This window comes from Dipodomys spectabilis, unplaced genomic scaffold, assembly GCF_019054845.1.
Source record: "Dipodomys spectabilis isolate Male_0828 unplaced genomic scaffold, ASM1905484v1 ptg000004l, whole genome shotgun sequence".
Lineage (NCBI taxonomy): Eukaryota > Metazoa > Chordata > Mammalia > Rodentia > Heteromyidae > Dipodomys > Dipodomys spectabilis.
Window position 1 is genome coordinate 283,602 of NW_024870681.1, and position 21,095 is coordinate 304,696.

General features: G+C 45.2%; 1 protein-coding gene across 1 annotated transcript in view; it reads right to left on the reverse strand.

Annotated features, from left to right (window-relative positions):
* Nxn (nucleoredoxin) overlaps positions 1-21,095 on the reverse strand; it is a 138,767-nt gene that overhangs the window by 22,729 nt on the left and 94,943 nt on the right. The window contains exon 2 of the mRNA XM_042693622.1: positions 1,625-1,742. Coding sequence (XP_042549556.1) covers positions 1,625-1,742 — 118 coding nt within the window. The remainder of the gene's footprint in view (positions 1-1,624; positions 1,743-21,095) is intronic.

Below are 21,095 nucleotides of genomic sequence, written 5' to 3' on the forward strand. Positions count from 1 at the left end.
CATCTTAGTAGTTCTTAAGTCTGATTGCACATTTGAATCCACTGGGGAAACTTCAAAAGAGAATGCATTTGGGGCCTGATTCCCAGAGATTTGGATCTGGGCTGGGACTTGGGGAACCAAGTGAGAACTTAAGTTTCATGAACTGTAGAGTGAAACCTTCCTATTCTCTATGCTGGACATATTCTGAGATATTTAAGCTCCAGACAGGAGAGTAAATAATAGGCTCCCAGCACAACACAGCAGTATTTTCTCACTGGGTGGTCCGAGGCCCACTGCCTCAAAATTGCCCAAGGGGATGGGCAGAAGATGGAAGAGAGAGGCAGGGACCAGTTAAAAGCAGGTGGCAAGCCCACCATGAAACAAAAGAATACAAACCTCTCTGGAGGGGGGAGGAGTAGGACTGTTGTTAAAACTGTCAGAGGGGAGGGAAGACTGTATGTTAAAGGGATCAGCACTTAAACCTGAAAAGGAGTTGGTTCCCTCATGCCCTGCTTTTTACAGAGGGTAAATTTTTCTACATGGGAAGTTTTTTTTGTTGTTGTTGTTGTTTTTTGGGAAAATGGCTGACCAGGGCCAGGGCTTCAGTTCTAACTGGATTGGTGGGAGAAGGGAGATCTCTTGTCACTTCAATACGCATGGACAAAAGCAGATCCTTGTCAGCCACTGGGCAGAGGTCAGAGCAGCCTCCTCGGTGTGTGGCATTGGCCAGCTGGCCAGCAACAGTCTGCAGGACTTAGGCAGCACCAAGAAATAAGGTGCATTTGGCACAAAGCCAGGAGAGCCACAAAGGGACTGTGACTTTGCTGTGATGAGACAGATGGAACACCTTTAATCCCCAATCCTCAGGTCAAAAACCTTTTTTCATGTGTATTCTGCCAGCACTGGGGCTTGAACTGGCTCTCAATCAGGCTCACAATTTGTACTCTACCACTCCAGCCACACCTCTATTTCTGGCTGGCTTTTGGCTGGTTCAACCTGAGACTGATTTGTCTTCCTAGGTTGACTTTGAACCTTGATTCTGGAATCTCAGCCTCCCAAAATGGCAGGATTATAGGCTTGAGCCATCTAAAGCTTCGAAAGCCACGCTAGCGCTCAAAAAGTTTTAATATTTCAGATTCCAGAGTTCTCAGATGAAGGATGTTCAACTGATAGTCTCTGCAAATACTTCAAATCTGAAAAACTTCAAAATACAAACTATTTCTTCCTTCAAGCATTTCAGATAAGTGACAGCTATATTTAAAGAGGAAAAACAAACCCTCCTCTTTGCCTGCCTCTAGCTGCCAAGTGTCAGCCACTGCTGAAACAGCACAAGAGGGCAGTGTCTGGGTTCTTGCGCTTTTCAACATACTCCTCGGCCCTCCATGCTGAACTTCCTTTTCCAGACTCCATCTGCTTCTGCCCATGAGTTAAAGGCCCCAGGAGGGACATTTGGATCCCTTTTAAAATCTTAACCATGACCAGGAGAATACCATCATTTCATCAAGACAGCATTCCCTAGCCAGCCAACTCAACCACTTATGTATATCACACTAGCATCCTCTCCACCAACGAGGAGGAGGCGGCCAGGGCTGGTAAGTGGGGGAGTCTGGGGATTAGAGCACAGAAGAACACAGCAGGGCTTTACCTTCTGGGTCATCTCGGATCACCAGGAGGCCGTTCCTGCACACAACCTTTCCAGTGGTGGCATCTAGGAAAATGAGTGATGGAATGTTGGAAATTCGGTATTTGTTCCAAAGTTTCAGCTGTAAAAAGAAAAGTTAAAGAATGTTAAGTAAAGCCCAATCAAATCAACTGTGGAGGTCTTTCAAGTTCCGTGGGCCCCAAGAAGGATGCATGAGAACGCAATGGAGTATAAATAAAGGAATACCTGGCCCAAAGCTGGGCTGCTGGACAAAGGAACGGGTTAACTACAATCTCACAGGGTCCCTGTGGTCTGTAGAGTGCAAGTCCCACCCAGGTTCAGGTAATGACAAAGGTGATGGAGGATCATGCTTCTCCCCATCTCCCTCATGGGCATACTCTCTGAAAAGCATGAACAACATGGCTACTCCTGGGCACAGGAAGGAGAGGGCAAGGAGGTGTCTGAGGGCAACGGGCCTCAAGAGGCAGGCTGAATGAAGCAGAGGGTAAGGCATGCATGACTGTGTCACCCTAAGCAGCAAGAGAGGAGGCAGAGCACCTGCCACGAAACCGTAGGTTTCCCTGCCTATAGATACCTGTTTCTTGGCAGGAAAGGAGGCCTGTCTCAAACTGGATGGGCCCTGGCAGATAGTTTGCAATGACTAGTACTGTCACTCCACAGAGGTGTGATTCAGGATCCAGACCAAATATTCTCAAGAGAAAGAGTCAACAATAAGTAAAATTGTCCTGCCACTGGTATAAGAGCCAATAATTAGCTGTGCAAGAGAGAAGAAAAGGAAGGAGGAAGGAAGGAAAGAAGGAAGAAAGGAAGGAAGGAAGAAAGGAAGGAAGGAAGGAAGGAAGGAAGGAAGGAAAAACTAAGATGACTTAACTATAATTATGGTTTAAAAATAATTCCTGAGAGAAGTCATCATTGGAAAAAAATAAAAACTACAGTAAACTACAAACATTACAGTAAAAAAAGAAAAGTCACCCATCCATGATTCACCACTTAGGGAAAGCTTAGACCATTTTTGAGTCCTGGGTTTTGAACTCAAGGCCCTCAAGGCCCTGTGCTTGCTAGGTAGGTGCTAGATCATTGGGCTAGACCATAGCCCAACTTAGGTTGTTTTCTGTTTCCATCAGTCCGTGTGTGTGTGTGTGTGTGTGTGTGTGTGTGTGTGTGTGTGTGTGTGTGTGTGTGTGTGTGTGTGTGTGTGTGTGTGTGTGTGTGTGTGTGTGTGTGTGTGTGTGTGTGTGTGTGTATGTGTCCTGGTCCTGGGGCTTGAACTCAGGGCCTGGGTACTCTACCTACCACCTGAGCTACAGCTCTACTTCAGGCTTTTTGGTGATTAATTTGATGAGTTTCACAGACTTTTATGCCTAGATTGGCTTCAAACTGAGATCCTTAGATCTCAGCCTCCCTAGTAGCTAGGAGTACATAGGAGTGAACTACGGACACCTGGCTTGAACTGGTTAATTTTGAGAAAAGGTCTCACTTTCTGCTGAGGTGCCTGGACTGAGATCTGCCTATTTTAAGCTTCCTACTATAGCTGGCATGGCAGGCATACACTGTCATATTCAGTTTCTTCTGTTGCAATAGGGTCTTCCAGACTTTTCTGCTTGGGCTGACCTGGATGGGTTGGCCTTGAGGTGTCCATTGGACGTACAAGTGATTTCAAGTAGGTACCTAGGATTTATGAATCTAGACTCTGGAGAGAGGAAGGTCTCGAGATAGAAATCAAGGGTCATTAGTGACTAGACGTTTTAGGAGGGGACATGACTGAGGAAGAGATCACAGGGCTCAGTCAGTGACTGCAGACACCGAGGGCTGAGAGGTGCTAGAAAGGCATGGAGGGTGGAGAGAAGAGAGCAGGCAATGGTGTTAGATGCTGCTGCACAGTGTCAATGGGGTTAGGGGGTGTCAATGGTACAGGAGGAGGAATGGGCACAGTCCTTTCCAGTATGTGCCCCAAGGGGGCCTGTCCCAAACTGGAGCCCTCTTGCCAAATAGGACCCATCAAGAGGAGAATAGCAAGAAAAGCCATATAGATATTGATATATATGTATATCTATATCAGTATCTATCTATCTATATCTATATATATATGAGAAGGGGCTGAAGGAATGATCATAGACAATTTTCCTCAAGATTTTGCTGTAGAGGGGCCAGATGTAGTGGGGTATGCCTGCGGTTGCAAGCTGCAACTTCAGGAGAGAGAGGTTAAGAAAATTGGGGTTTGAGGTCAGCCAAGGAAAGAAGTTACAAAGACCCCATCTCAATAGATAAGCTGAGGGTAGTGGTCTACATCATAAGAAGTAAAGCCACTCCGGAAGCAGAGGAAGAAGGATGGCAGTCCCAGGCCAGCCTGGACAAAGCTTGGGACAATATCTGAAAAACTGAAATCAAAAGAACCAGGAACACATTTGTTGCTCTAAGGTTAAATGATCTTTGCTTTCTTAGAAGAAATTTTCCTTGGTCCTGTGTATTATTCAAGGATTATTAGGATCATATCCTCCCTGGGGTTCAGACAAGTAAAAAGAACACTTTGAAGAGAATTCTTTTTGAGTAACTAAATGTTTCCTAAAGCGAACTGCAGCCTGTGAGCCTTAAATAGAAAGGTGGCAGGTACCACATGATTACAATAGGGCAGTTCGAATGTAGGCACCCAGGTTACACATGCAATGTATTTATGTGATTAGGGTTTGAACTCAGGGCCTTTCGCTTGCCAGACAGGTGTTCTACTATTTAAGCCATACTCCCAGCCAAACAAGATTGATCTTTTCTCTCAGAACCTTCTTTGGAGAACTAAGAAGCTAACTTGTACAACCCTTAACTTCCCTCCTCCCTAGATGGGGTTCTTTTTTATGGGGTCTAGGATGATAGTGCGTGGGTCTTGGCATGTGTCTTATCCATCACATCGTTGTTTCCTGGTGGAGTCCCACTGATTTAGTGGAAATTTTGCATTTGGACTCAAAACTGGCACTAAAGAGTGGATCTTTTTATAGACTAACCCATCACCCGGTAACTTTATATGACCATGATTTATTTAGGAACTTATTCATCAGTGAGCTCTGTTCATGATTGACATGGACTTTTTCAGGCTGCAGCATCAAGGTTACTCGGCTCCAAAACAGTGGATGGCACAGAATGATCACTGTGGCTTGTGGCCCTGCAGGTTTCAGTGCCTGTGTCAGAAAGTGCCCTTTAGGATGGAGAAATCATAGAGATCTGTGCTGAGGATCTTCTTATTCTGACTGGTCATGGGAAAATCTTGAGCTTAAAGAATGACTCACCTCTGTGCCTTAGGGTAAAAGATGCCAAGTCTACCAATGGTTCAAAAAAGCCTCAAAAACAGGGGCTTCACAACCATTTGGGGGTCACTTTTGAAGATAGAGCTCTGGATATTTTTTACGAGAGCAAAAGGCACACACATGTGCGTGCGTGCGTGCGTGTGTGTGCGTGTGTGTGTAATTTCCCAGAGTTCACGTGACTGCCTTGAAGCCTGTCAGTGGAACCTGATTGACTGCATGCTGTCCTGGGCCCCAGATAATGCCCCCCACCCTTGTGTTAAGAGTTCATTTTAGTGCAGATCTTGACCTTGACATTGACCTTGACTGGCAAGAGCTATAATCGTGTTCCATCTTTACTCACACAATTAAAATCTCCTTCAATACAATACAATACAGCATGTGTTTGAAATCTAAGATATTGGCAGAATGAAGAGTGAGCAATAAAATCCCACCATCCCACTGCTGCTGGGGACCTGCTGGCTTCAGAGTTGTTGAGCGTCCGCAGGGTCCAGTCCACCCTTTCTTTATCTTTGGGTTGGTAATATCAAAGCACCCAGGGCTGAGAGCTAAACTGCACCTGTCTTTAAAGCATCCCCAAGAAACAAATTCATGTTCTTCCTTGGTATCACATTAGAGCTAGGCTGGCCCTCTACCAGTGATCCACCTGCTTCCCTCAACAACCCCATTAGAGCATTTAACCACTAAAATGCTTCCTTACCATCTTAGAGGTCTCTCTCGGGAGAAAACATGGTAGGGTTGGAAACAGGCTTCAAGGGGCTGGGCCATCACTCTGGCCCTACACCTTACTAGGTATCAGTGGGGAAAGAAGAACCAGATTTCAGGCAGTTTTCATCCCCCACCTAGCTCAGTCACATCCATGTGGCAAGATAAGCATGAGAGTGAGAAGAGGCCGTGTGAGTGGAGACACTAAGCTCCTAAAAACACTGCACACATGGGACACATCATTAACATTGGAATCTATGCTTATTTCCCCCCTTTTGTCAGTCCCCTCAAAAACCATTTCTCTGGCAACAATATTTTACAGCAAATCAATCAACTGTGCAGTTAGTAGGCTGTAAATGAAACGACTTGGGAAATGGGTATTTCCTTCTGAACAAATGGTGTTTTTCCACAACACAAAGATACTTGGGGGCCTGTTTTATGGGATCTGTTCGCTGCTCTCTTCTTTCTTTATTGCCTTCCTCTCCTTTGTAGATTTCCAGATTTTAAAGGAACACCCATTCTCCTTTGTAGATTTCCAGATTTTAAAGGAACACGCAATTTTATTTTATTTATTTTATTTTAGTCTTTGGAGACAAGGTCTTGCTATGTTGAACTTGGCAGGCTCCACTTAAAACTACTGAGTTCAAGTGACCCTCCTGCTTCATCAACCTGAGTAGCTGGGACTTCATACAGCTGGCCATGCCTGGACTAACTGGAAGTTTTTTTTTTAATTGCCTCTGTAGCTTTTGCTTTCCACTCTACCTAAGAGAATTTAGACACGACATGTAACTCTGGAAAGAATTTCTTTTTGGTTTCCTCACTTCTGGCTCGATGACTAAAGCGTGAAATACAACACAGTGTAGTGCAGCAGGGCAGGCGTGGGAGGAAAAGGAGCTGAGTCAGGTTCTTCCCATCCCCACTGCCTTTGAACCTGAACTCAGAGACTGAATTGAGGGCAAGAGCTCATGTTCCACTGGATTGGGGAAGAGTTTCAAAAAAGGCCAAAGGTATCGTAAGCACCTTATAAGGGCTATAGCACTGTAGGGAAAGCCAAGTGACTTATATACCTCACATTTGCTTTTATCTCTGCAAAAAAGTTCCACCTAACTAAGGCTCATTTTAATGATCTCTTTGACTCATTGTACCTACTTCTTCTAAGCTACCCAAAGATCAGGTGACCCTAATAGAATAAATCATAGGAAAACCCTGACCCAGAAATCTAAGTATGGATGATTACTAAGCCAAATTTGGAAGCAAGTCAACAAAGATGACAGAGAAGAGAAACAAAGCAACTACAATATTCGCTCAATTTGGCAGAACTCAAAAAGGATGACAAAATGGGCCATGCAGGTTTTCATTCCTGGGCCTGGAGGCTATTTCAGATTCCAAGGTTGTGGTTGGAACACTCATCCTCAGGATGCTGGCCAGAAGAGCCTTTGTATAGTGGCCACAAAACAATGAAGCAAGTATCACAATGGATGGGATTTGGGAGCAGAGGAGAAAGCTGAGCCAACATGCAGGCCGGGTGGGATTAGTCAGCACCCACAGATGCCACAGGGAAACAGACTGGTGATTTCTGAGAAGGCCCCGCTCTTGACGGCGACACAGGATCTGCCTCTCGGGCCGAGGACTGAGGCTTGCACTTGACGGAGAAGCTTAGCTTTGATTTCTCAACAGCTGCTGCAGATCTGTGTGATGAAGCCAAAGCTAACACAGATGGAGGGTTAATCAGCGAACTTCTTGGCCAGGTCAGCTGGAGCCTTCTCAGGCAAACTATCCCTGCTCTTCCACCCAGTGCTGACCCAACAGTCAAAACCACCCTTTCTTTCTGTGAGCAGCACTGAAAAACAGAACCTTAAGTGTCCCCACGTTTCCTAAGCAAACATGGCCAAAGCCCATTACAGACACACCAGAGGGAAAGTACCTCTGTCCCACCTCTAATGTCGTTAGCACATTCTGTAGCTTGACTGCCTGGGTCTAAGTCAGCTCTTACCACCTCATAGTTGGTAATCTCAGGCAAGCTACTGAACGTCTCTCTGCTTCTTCATCTGCAAAAGTGGGATAACAGAACCTTCTCTCATTGGGCTGTTATGAGGATGAGTTACATTAAGTGTTCAGGCAAAGGCCTCGCACAAGGCAGGTGCTATATTATACATATGTGTTGTGCTATTGTTCATATAGTTATAGTTGTCACCCTGGCACCCTCTTCCAAATTGTCCCTACGGCTTTATCCTTACACCCGCAGAGATCAGGCCAACATTTTGATCTCCATGTTCCTGTAACATGATTCCCAGTGTGCGGAAATTTTCATAAACTGGTAGAGTTGAATGGCCAAACACAAGACCTAGAACACTATGTGTTCAATCAATAAACGATAAGTAATTAATGCAAGGAGGAGGAAGGGACAGCAGGAGGAAACACTGTCTACACCGCCTAGATGAGACATTTGTCTAAGTAACCAGGTTCAACTATTTAAATGGCTTCTTTTCCTAGATCTTTGGGGGACCAGAATGCTCTTTAAAGTGCACTCCTTCTATGGAGTTATACATAAGTGCCAGTAGAATCAGGGCTCTTCTCTCATTAGCTAACAGTGCCTCTGACCTCCGGACCCTACACACTTCCCCATCCCTCTGCTTGGAACTGACACGGGAAACCAGCCTGTTAGAGTAAGGAACCCATGCAGTGGGCGGGGCCAGGCTGGCCACAATCATCAAGAATTCAAAATCCTCCCGGTGGATTTGCAATAATGACACTGGATTTTTTAAAGACAAGATCTTGCTAATATAGTTCAGGTTGGCCTTTTAACTCTCAATCCTCCTGCCTCAGCCTCCTGAGTGCTGGGATTACAGGAGTTTAGCACCATGCCCAGTGGACCCTGAATTGTGTGTGGCATGCTTCCCTGGGGCTTGAACTCAGAGCTTGGGTACTGTCCCTAAGCTTTTTTGCTCAAGGCTAGCACTCTAACATTTCAGGTCACACAAGTAAGCACAAGAAGGTAAAAAAAATATATATATATATTAAAGTGAAGCCAGGTATGGTGACATATGTGTGTAATCTTAGCTACTTAGAAGGCAGAGGTAGGAGGACCATAGTTTTGAAACTGGCCCAGGCAAAAAGTATGAGACCTAATTTGAAAAATAAACTAAAAGCAAAAGGACTGGGTTTGTGGTTCAGATGATATAGTGGTTGTGCAAGGACATGGGTGCAAACCCCCAAAACTACAAATAACCAAAACCAACCACAACGGAAAGAAATACTACGGGGGAGAAGGATGAAAGGGGTGAAATTGATCAAGATACAGTGTATACATAAACTGCTTCCTTGAATGGCAGCTCCTTTGTACAACTAAAGATAACTTTTTTTAAAAAAAGAAAGCCAAACCAGAAGCAATGTTCCTTGTGGCTCAGAAGCCTGTGTCTGGCCACTAGCACTAACAGTGGGGTACAGTTTTGTTACCTGGTGGTGAAGGCTACAGTAGAATACTGGTGAGGATGGAGCGTGAAGTTGGGGAAGAGACTGTATCCCAAGTGTGGCCAGTGTTGGAAAGCAGAGGAAACTAAAGGAAGATATTCGGAGACTCCTCTTGCCTTTTTAGAAACACAAGGAAAGCAACTTAGCTACTAAGCTCCTTTCAGAAAGCCTCACCTGCACATCAATTTCCATCATCAGCAATTATAAATGAAAAAGATTAAAGGAGTGGGGCTGTGGCCACAAACACAAAGGCAAATGTGTACACGTTTTCTTCCCATCCTTTCAAAAGTGCTACAGTGCAAAGCATCTCTGAATTCTTCCACGTCACAGCTGGCTTGCAGAGCCAGGCTCCCTAACACTTGGAATTTGGTATCATTTGTAACACCCATTAAGAGATTCATTTGCTAAGCCATGCAACTTCCTGTCCTAATGACTCCACCAGCCAGGAGATGAGCAGTTTGCTGGAAGTACAAAGTAGCATATGGCCACCACATTCTTCCCAGCCAGCACCGGAGACAAGGGGAAGGCGGCTGGGTTTCCCCACGCTGCAGTTCTCACAAGCTGACAGAGGGATTTCCTACAGCCCATCTGCTCCCAAAACCTCCACTGGGCAGAGTGGTTTGGAACAGAGGGGTGCCTTGTAATAACAGGCTAAAATAGGGAAGATCCAAAGAAGTGACTGGGAGTTTTTCTATGAGAGGGGGATAAAGAGCTAGAGTGGAGCTGGAATCTGAGAGACCTGTCCCAGCCCTGAAAGCAATCACTTCAGTGCGGAGTCAGGGTTTCTGTGGCTCCGGTTGCTGTGCATCCTTCTGCTGACGGGACTGGATGGGAGAGAGTTCAAATGTGTTCACATTCACTGTGAGCAGTGCCTTTTTTCCTTGATGGGGACCTTGATCTACAACCTTCTTTGAGAGACATGTCACCACCCAACCCAGAAGATTAAGGTCATACTGATGAACAACAAATTCTGAGTGTTTTCACACGAGATCTTTACAGGGCCAGGAGGTTAAAACAATGCTGAAAGGCGGAGAAGAAGTGTAGGTATAAACCATGAGAGGGGGCAGGAGGAGGGCCAGCTGCCCCTGCTTAGCTGAAAGATAGTGGTAGATGTTATTAACCTGCCCCAAACAATCCATCCCCCATACCTCAGTACTAAATTTAAGGTGACTGAATTTGGGATCTGACCACAGCTGAAAGGAGCACACACACACACACACACACACACACACACACGTGTGTGTGTATATATATATCCATATATACCCATATATATGTATATACACATGTATCTGTCTTCTCTAATTTAAAAAAAAAAAAAAAAGCTGAGTATGGTGGTTCACACATACAATTTCAGCTACTCAAGAGGCAAGATAGGAGAATCTCTGCCCAAGACTGGCTCTGGGCAAAAACAACAAACCCTATCTGAAACAAATTAAAGCAAAAAGGCCTGGGGGCATGACTCAACTGGCAGAGCTTCCTCCCACCTAGCACATGTAAGGCCCAGAGTTCAAAACACAGTACAACTATAAAAAAAGAAAAATAAATAAATTATACTGTTTTCTTTGTCTAAAAATAGCTATACCAGCTCCCCCAGGAAAAAGTATTCAGAACAGACTCCTGGGGACAGGACAACAGGGCTCCCCAGCCACCTCAGGTCTAGCTGGGATGACAAGCCACTTCCTCACAGCAGCAGGCTCAAATGCAGCACTTGGAGGCCACATCCAGCATGGACACCTTGCACACAAGCACCAGGAGCACCAGGTGCTACAGTGAAACAGGACCAAGGAGGGAGGGGGAGAGACATTGCCCAGAGAGAGAGAGAGAGAGAGGAGACAGAAAGACAGAGAGAATGAGAATGCGTGCATGCACTACTAGGGCTTGAACTCAGGACCTGGATGCTGTCTAAGCTTTGTTTGCTCAAGGCTAGTGCTCTACCACTTGAGTCACAGCTCCATTTCTGGCTTTTTACTGGTTAATGGGAAACAAGGGTCCCATGGACTTTCCTGCCTGGGCTGGCTTTGAACCATGATTCTCAGATCTCAGCCTCCTATGTAGTTAGGATCTCAGGCTTGAGCTACTGGTGCCCAGGCTTGATAAGGAGTTTTTAGATGTGAGCCACCAGATCAATAGCAAGAGGGAACTCTAATCTTCTAGAATCCCATGGTCATCGTCTTTACTGGACTTGAAAGCAAAGCCTATCTCAATCTCCCTCACTGGATGAAGGCCTGCAGGGAACCAAACCTTATGCTGCTTGGCATCCTCAGTTCCTTGCAAGGTAGGCATTCAGTAATGCCCATGGAAATGCCTTCGGGCTGAGAATGTGCTAGCAGCTTCTCACATGTGACTCTGAAGACAAAAGCATGAGAGACCAGCGAGCCACTGGCGTGTTTTCATACACATTCATCGCGGTTCCTAAGCAGCTACTCGCTAAGTTGCCATCCAAAAAAGAAATCAGGCAAATAGTCTCAAAATGCTGTGCGGCTTCCAGGAGATCAGGAATGTGATTGCATAACGCCTCCCAAACCAAATGCTATAAATTACAAGTCAGCGGGCTGAGCTTTTCCATGTCCACTCTCCAAAATGAAAATAAGAGCAGGAAGTGCGGTTTGTGAGAACGGCGGCAATGTTTATCATCTCAGCGCCACCCGTACCTGCTCCACCATGGAGCCATTAGCACTCAGCACAGCACTCTTTCCAATTTCCTAGCTGATTGTTATTTCATCAGGGTTTTTGCGCCCTGCTGCATAGAAAGCTCTGTTTCTTGGCAGAACTTTCTGAGTGCCCAGTTATAAACCCCTTGTTACCACTTTCCTGCTTCAGGAAGTCCCTACTGAGTCCCAGCCAAATGACAAGGAGAGGAAAGGAAACATTTACAATGATGTGAGAAATTCCCCCGGTGGGGGGGGGGGGGGGCGGGGAGGGGGGGATCAAAGGAGACAGTCGTAAAGGGATGATTTGGACTAGATTGGTCCAAGACAGTAACATCACCATATCACCTCACTAGGAACCCAGAAAACCAGGCACCTCTTCAGCTCTGAAAATGGTACCCAGCACACTGCTACAGGCCAGCTGTGTCCAGAGTGAAAGGAATGGAATCTCATACTAAGTAGCTGTGATTACCACATACCAAGATGCCTTTCTACAGAAATGGACTGGGGCTTGCATTGTCTCCTCCACCAACTCTTGAAATGAAAGGATTCCACAGCACAATGAAATAAGTAACAGCAGGGAGGAAGAGCGAGGGAGGTGGATTGTTTGGAAAGTAGAAGACAGAGTGAAAAGATGAAATTCAAGACAGATGTGTCAGAGTCACAAACATATGTCCTTGAATTTATGCATTCAAGTGATTCATGTAGAATAAGGGGGGAAAAAAAGAGCTACTCAATATAGAAAGAAACACAAGAGTAAACAGAATAGAATGGCACACTCTTCTTTCTTGCCTGATCTTACAAAGAAATGTGAATTCATACCTCTCTTTTTGCTAAATAAAGTTACTATAAAACAGGATGTGTGACTGTTTCAAGATGAAATACTGGAAATTAAGCAGGGGTTCCCTAGGGTCCCCATCATGCTCAACAGGATGTCAACCACCAACAATTTATGTCCAGTTACTGAATGTTGGTTTCTTATCTCCAAAGGAGGCTGCTGCTGCTGAGTATCAGCAGAATTTCACAAATAGTAGCATTTGTCAGGTTCATGCCTGGCCATTAAAAAATAAATAAAGCAGGAAATTTGCATGGGTGTTTCCATCGAAACACAAGTCCAAGACTGTGGCCGGAAGAGACATTTTTTTACAATATAGTATCAGTGTTGTTTTACTTCTAAACAGCAAACTCAAAGGAGCCACTACACAATTGGTTCCAAATACCTCATACTGAGAAGAAACACAGACGGCCTGCTTCACTGGTCAACTTCTCTCAGTTTGAGACTTTCGAAGGAGACAAGTACTAAGAACAGCAGGAATGTCCCCAGACGCCAGGATGTGCTAGAGAGAAGGTAAGGCAGAGTCCAAGGACATAGCGCAGAAGATGAGGAGGTCACTGAGTTTTCCGGGACAGGTCAAGTGTCACATTCAGAACACTGCTCAACACAACAGATCCACACCATGCACATATCTGGTCTCTTGTCATCAACAGGCATTTAATGAACACCCGCCAGACGGCATAGGGACAGAGATTAAGACAGGACACTCTGCCTTGTAGAGATGAAAGAAGCCTAGTAAATAAGCAAACTTGCTTCCTCTCCAGTCATGCTACCCTTCCCTGCCGCACCCCATACCCATGAACCTAGAGCCATGAGTGATAGAAGTAGATATAGACCTTTGATCCAAGATAAAATATAGTCTCTCCTGGAAATGTAGAACTACATATACAAGATATGTTCAGCAAGGTCAAAGCTGGTGCAAGCTGGCTACTGGAAGGGGTCATATTGACCCTTCTCATGGAAGCCCCTCTCTCTCCAAGTTATTAACCTCCAGTGCCCAGATGCTATCTATGCTCGTTTATCCTCACATACAGTGACTCAGCTAAGTGTGGCAGAGATATGAATGGGTAGAGGAGGGCTGTTAGTGGTGGTGGGAACCAGGCACTTTATAGTCTTGAGGGACAAACAATGAGAGTTGACACACAGTTCGAGTGACAGAAGAGAAGCAGAGAACAGAGAGAAGCAAATGGCGGAAACCATAGCCCTAAGCAGGGCAAGGGGATCTGCTTCTGCAATCCCATGTCTGGGCCCTCTGTCTCCCAGCTGCTCTCTATTTCCTGGATCTGGATGCCCATGGGATTAACAACTATATTCTGAGAGCCCAACCCAATTTACATATGCCAGCATGAGTGAATTTCTGTTCCCTGTAAACAACTTATAACTAAGACAGACATGTGGGTACATGTGTATACTGAGAGCCCATGCTTACCTCAAAGACCTCTACCTCTTACAATGCCAGCAAAGGAACAGCAGAATTAGCCAACACTCGGAACCCTTTCAAATCTCCCTTTCCATCAGAAGGATTCATGTCCCCCAGCCCATGGATGCCTGAAGCCAAGACAGTCTCAAATTCTGCAGAGAGTATGTTTTTTTCTGTACACACAAAGTTGATGCCTTTTCCCTCTTAACTAAATTCTCACATGATTTTTCTACAACTTTTGTGTTTTAAGTTGCAAAAGCAAAACTAGCTCTGCTTCTTTTTCCTTCTTCACAATTTCACACATTCATTCTGATGATAGATCTTAGCAACTACACCATATTATTGTTTTTCCTTCATTAGTAGGTAAAAAAATCTTTTCACCTTAAAAAAAAAAAACAGCATTTTACATCTTCTCTTTGGTAGCACTGAATTGTCAGTACCACTACTCTAGTGCTTTGGGGTCATTATTGCGAAAAAGAATAATTACTTGAACATAAGTACTGCCATACCCCCAACAATCGAACTGGTAACAAAAATGGTTACCAAGAGATTAATGGGATGGTAGTGTATACAATGTGGATACGAGAAACAAAGAAATGACTCCCATCCCAGGAGGGATAGGGTGAGACAGGATTTCACCACGTTACTCAGAACAGCATACGTGTACTGTAAAACCTATGAACTGCCTATTTTGGGAACTTTCCACATAATATTTTCAATCACAGACAACAGAAACCATGGAGTTTGGATAAGAGGTGTATCATTCTTTCTACCCTTCCTCTGACCCCTTCTCTACCCTGACCCCAAGAAATAAATTCTTTGTGGGGTAGGGATGCACAGACTGAAGCAAGATGAGTTGCCTAACATGTCTTCACTGCCTGCCAGCCTCCAGTTCTAGAAAGACTTGCAGGTTTTGTTTGTCTTTTCTTTTTCTGGTACTGGGGATTGAACTCAGGATGTTGAACTTGCTAGGCAAGCACTTTGTCCCAGCCTATAACTTGATAATTTTTTTTTTTTGGGGTGGTCCTGGGGCTTGAACTCAGGGCCTAAGCCCTGTCTCTGAGCCAATTTGTGTTCAAGGCTAGCTCTCTACCACTTGAACCACAGTTCTACTTCTCAGTACTTGTTAAATGTAAGCCTCAAATACAATGGACATCTCACATGTGTGCAGATGCAAGAAAAAAATCAGTCTGCTTCTCTGACACGTGGGTCCAAGTTAAGGTGACTGTGAATAAACTCCCTACCTCACTAAGAAAAGCCCTTTGAGTTTCCAGCCTGTGGCTGCCCTTCAAGGAGTCTCTCTGTACTCTTGTCTCCAGGGGGCACTGCCTTAAGCTAAGTCAGGAGGGAAGAATGTCTGATTTTTCCACAGACAAGATGAGTAGATGCTTAAAAATAATGTATCTAGCCCCGGAGGTTTTTGTTTGTTTGTTTGGGTTTATTATTTTTGCAATGCTGGGGCTAAACCTTGGACCCTGCACATTGTAGACAAGTGCTCTACCACTGAGCTACTCCCTAGCCCAGGGGATTGCCTAGGTATGACGGCTGAGAAGATATAGCAAGTGGGGACTGGGAAGGTGGCTCAGTGGTAGAGCGCTTACCTTGCATGCATGAGGCCCTGGGTTCGATTCCTTAGTACCACATAAGCAGAAAAAGCTGGAAGTGGTGCTATGGCTCAAGTGGTAGAGTGCTAGCCTTGAACTGAAGAGCTGAGGGACAGCGTTCAGGCCTGGAGTTCAGGCCCATGACCGACAAAAAAAAAAAAAAAAAGAAGAAGAAGAAGACATAGCAAGTGTTCTTCTGTTAGTATCAAATATGGCTCATGGACACTATAGGCCAGGTGTGCCAGCACCTTCCTGTAAGCTGGTTCCAGAAGCTATGGGTGCCACTGGACAAAAATGACAGAGTATAAAGTTTCCAAAGTTGGGATGGGCTTAACTTTCTCTTCCAGAACAGAAACGTCCCAGTGAATCAGACCTTGGAAATGCCACTAATCACTTGCTTAAGAAACTTAAACGGCTCTGGCCTTCGGAGCAGAAACCACACGCAAATGAGTTCTCCATGAGGAGCTCGGGTTTTCTGGGACACGCTGGCCATTTTAAAGAGCACAATAATTCTGTCAACCTTCAGCAGAACCGAACTGTTAAATGTCAACACATTTTAAACTGGGCTCCAGACCACCCATAGATGAAGCTTGTGTCCAAAAGCAGGGAGAAAAGCCAGGTTTCAGCACCTTTGAGCTCCATTCTTGGCTCAGCAACAGGGAGCACCAGCATATCCCAGGCTGGGATGGATGGAGACACCCCTGCTTGCCCTTCTTGGGCAGTGTCAGGCTGCAGGCCCAGGGACAGTGCCCAGAAAGCTGGGGTGGGGAGAGGAGAAAGGCAGCTCAGAGTATGGAGGAAATGAGTACTGCCTTGCTCCCCCCTTCTCCACGAAGGGCAGACTAGAAGACACCATGTGAAGCTGGCCAGGCTGTGATGTCATTCACTTCCCTTTAAACTGGGAAAATCATCGTCCTTGACACACAGGCTTGCCAAGAGATTAACCCAGATGTGAAATCCAGATGCTTCTTCAGTCACCCACATTACCCAGCTTAGTCATTCAAATGTATCAGTTATTTCTGCCCAACTCTCACTCTCATTTACTTATTTTGCTTTAACTAGATTCTTAAAAGATATATTCTGAAAGAAAAAGTACTGCTTATCCTAAATAGAGGGTAAGTGTCCAAATTAAAACAGAGAAGATAAAATGATTGAATCTGACCCCGCCCCAGTTGCCTGCAGGAGGCTTTGGGGATGGTTTGCTGTAAGGAAAGGAAGGTGGGTGAGTTATTCAGTGATTTGAAGATGAAGCCCCATATCGAGACTTTTCTGCTGATAGAACAAAAGACTTGGAGAATGGAAAAAAGTATGATGTAGATCAGTCAGGAGTGCCAATCTTGGCAACAGCCTGCCATCCTAAACTCCCGAGGTCTGGTGCCAGCAGAGGCAGTGGCCAGAAAAGGGATCGAGAACCTGGTGGCTGGTGTGCAGAGGGCCCCACAGCCTTGGGAAAGCTCTTTCTTTGTCAAGGGTTCAGACTGTTTCTTCTGCTTTCTGAGGCACTGCAATGCCTCATCCCATGCCCTATCACTGAGAATCCACCTCAGCCGTGTCCAGGGACATCACCATCAAGAGACCTCATGACTGACCAGGAAGCAGGCTACACTTGCCCTGGCTCTCTCCTGCCCACAGTGGTGTTTTGTTCACTTTCCAGAAAAAGCCAGGAGGGAGTAAGTAGACAGACTTGTATCTAAATGTTCATATTGGTGTCCAGGGAGTTTAAGGGAAAAACTCCACTTCCCTTCTTTCTTCACCTGGTTCCTAGAGCCAGAATTAGTATCAGATTTTGGCCCCTGGAAATATGTGGGAACTGAAAGTAGGGTGGGCGGGGGGGAGAAGGAAAAAGAGAGGGAAGGGGAAGGGAAGAAAGGACTGCATAGGCTGTTCCTTCAGGCAGCCCTGGACACAGGATTGGCGGTCAGGTCTCACGGAACAGGTGGAGTTTTGCTATGCCAAACCCAGCGAAGATTCCCCTGGTAGAGGAGGCCTCTACCAGAATTGCAAAGTACAAGAAAAGTTTCATAGCAATGTTTACTGCAATATTCCCCAGGACCACCTGCACGCCCCCTCCCCCCAGGAGGTGCAGATTTCTAGGCATTAACCCACTGTATCTAATTCTCTGGTAGGCAAAGCTCAACAATGTAAATGTTAACAGCGTTCCTAGGTGCCTCTCAGGCCCACTGATTTTTGAGTCACACATGCTCTATGCATGTGGTCCCTTTGCTGGCACTGCTCTATGTCTGTTAAATTCTCACATATCCTGTTCATCTCAGGTCAGATAGCCTTTCCTCAACCCTTCCTTCTCCAAGGGTTACTTACTACCCCAAGTCCTTTCCCAGTCTCCTCATTACATGTCCTGTTCTTATCATCAGTGCTTATCACAGTTTTCATCACATACTACATGTGTATGACTTGTCAAAATAACGTGTGGACTACAGAGCTCCATGAGAGCAGGAGGAGTTTTGGCTCACCCAGGTACCTTAGCTTCCAGCATAGTTGCTGGAACTAAGGAGATGTGCAATATTATTCAGCACACATCTATAATCCCAGCCTCCTACCTACTACACCTGTAGGTCAGAAGGCTAGCCCTAGCAAAAGCATGAGACTCTATCTGAAAAAAAATAAAATAAAACACAAAGGAGTTTGGGAGGGGCTGGGAAGGTGACTTAGTGGTAGAGTCCCTGCCTACCATACCTGAAGCAGTACCACATAAACAGAAAAAGAGCCAGGAGTGATGCTGTGGCTCAAGTAGTAGAATGCTAACCTTGAGCAAAAAGAAACTCAGGGACAGTGTCTAGACCCTGAGTTCAAGCCCAGGAGTGACCAAAAAAAAAAAGTTTGGGGATGTGGCTCAAGTGGTAGAGTGCCTACCTAGCAAATTAAACATCCTGAGTTCAAACCTCAGTAACCATTCCCCCCAAAAAAAGAAAAAGAGAAAAATCTGCAACATCTATGTCTAATTCTCATTTCTTACCATACTCCACTATTCTCATATAGGCTCTTTAGATGTTATGAAGTCCTGTGTCAGGTTCTGGTAAGAGGGATCTGCCACTGGGTTAGTTTTGAGTTACAGAGACTTTAAATGATCCCACTATTCACATGAGTAGAGTCTTAAGGGTTTATTTAATATACTAACAGAATAAAAAGGTGGCAGCCTTTGAGTCTCTCAGGCCTGATCATGCCCTAAGGGCTTCAGGGCATCAATACTCAGGGTCTCAGGCAGAGGGAAGTGAACATTCTCTACCCAGATTCAGATACCTTACCTTTGCCAAGACTAGTAAAAACGTGTCTGCTATCCCAGTGTTGAAATGTGGGCAAAAATCTTCTCTGGATCCCTCACGTTCTACTGGTAAATATAATTGTTCAAAGTCTTGTTTGATTTAGTACCTTTCTCCCTCCCTTTCTCTCCAGCAAGTACAGACCTGGTCCCATTTCATCTACCACCATTGGTTCTGGCAGCCGAAATGCCCACAAATGTTTAGCTCTGCCATGGGATATGTAGAATAAATTAAGTTGGGGGGGGGGGGGGAATCATAAAACAAGCCTCTGCGTCTAAAGACTGTGTGTACCTTGGCAGGGGGAATGTGTATGTTACAACAAATCCTACGCAGTTTGCCAGAGAACTCAATCAAAACCCGAGAAAGTGATCCTGTCACAGAGACAGTTTCACAGCAGCTCCAATCTCACCTTGCCTCTGCCAAAATCCCCCATGATGGCCAAGGAAACAAAAGCTCTGAAAATGTCAGGTAAGAGGAGATGGACATCCTATAATTATGGCCTTACAAGCAGGAGACCCTTAGGTAAATTTTCTCCTGAAGGTATTTACCTGAGTGTGTGTGTGTGTTTGGGGGGGGGGGAGGGGGAGAGGAGGGGAGGAGGCGGTGGTGGTGGTGATATTGCTGGGGTTTTAATGCAGGACCTTGGGCTTACTAGGCTGGTACTCTACTGATTGCACCATGCCCTTAGTCTAACTTCTGGGATGCTCATTGGATGTGTTCTGATGGGAGAAGAATCTCACTCCACGGAAGGGCAGAATGTAAGATGAGAACCTATCAGGTCTTAAAAGTATGGCTCCATTGGGCTTGTGAAGTACATGTCTTTCACTAAAAGAATGTCCTATGTCTGTGGCTAAGCCTACCCCGCACCCAGATGGCCAAGTTAACGAGCTAGTTAATATATAAAGTACAGCCATGTTATCCACAGAACAGCAGCACTTCACTACTGACAAAAGCCTCTCTTGGCAAAAGACATATAGAGTACCAATTAGTTACTTTGCTTAATACGTGTAGGTTTTATATGCTGCCAGGCCATCTCCACTCTTGTGATCTTGTTACCATGCTTGAGAAACCCACCAGAAACAACCGATAATCTGTGGCTTTTGTGGACTTGTGCTCTGTTCAGGCAGGAAAAGGTCCTAAGCCAAGAGCATGAAACTCAACTCAAGCTACTGAAGCATGTTTAGATTCTGTGTTAATAGTTCTGTAAAAGTCTCAATCAGAAGTGTTATCCTGGGGGAGCAAATTCAGAGTCAGGCAGGCTTCCATTCTGGTCTTCTTTGAACTTTGTTCTTAATGATCCAGTAACTAGCATCACTTTTGGATGAGCTGGGCACATGCCACACAGCAACAACAGAGAGGCCTGCGTTTACTACAAGTGCTGCAAGTTTATCCTCTCTCACTGATCTAGCTAATTAACTGTGGCCACAAGGACTCCACACTAACTATTCTACAGCCAAGGTTACTACTTTGGGTAGAAGCCTTCCCAGATTTTAGTTGATTTGGGTCACTTAATTTGTAAATCAAGTAACAATTCTATATGATAAGCCACTTTGTTATGATAATAATTTACCTTGGAGGGTTCATTAGGAGCCAGGATCAAAGCTAGGCAGTTTATCGAGGGTTTCCTTGGCCAAGGTAACCAAATAAGTTTTACACACTCTGTATTTTGTTCATTCTGAAACCATGTCATACTGAGCAACTTGGGAGCATGTGGCAGAGCAAAACCACTTACTCCCTGACTGGGAAGCAAAACAGGGAGGGAGGAAAGGATTGGGGTCCTCCAATCTCCTTCAAGGGCATGGGAAGAGCTTCTTTACTGAGAAGTTTGCTACTCAAAAAATGATTGGCCAGCTTAGCCAGGCACCAGTGGCTCACGCCTATAATCCTTGCTACTCTTGGGAGACTGATATCTGAGGGTTGTGATTTGAAATCAGACAGGGCAGGAAAGTTCTTAAGACCCTTATCTCAGAGAGAGAGAGAGAGAGAGAGAGAGAGAGAACGCAAAGTGCACACAGAAGTGGAGCTGTGGCTCAAGTGGTATAGTGTTAAGACCTGAGGGGAAAAAAATAGCTTAAGGATAGCATCCAGGCTCTGAGTTCAAGCCCCAGGACTAGCACCAAAAAAAAAAGAACAAAGACCAAGTTTTTCCAAGAAATAATTACAGATCCAGTTTCCTGTCCAGCTATAGTTTTAAGAGTA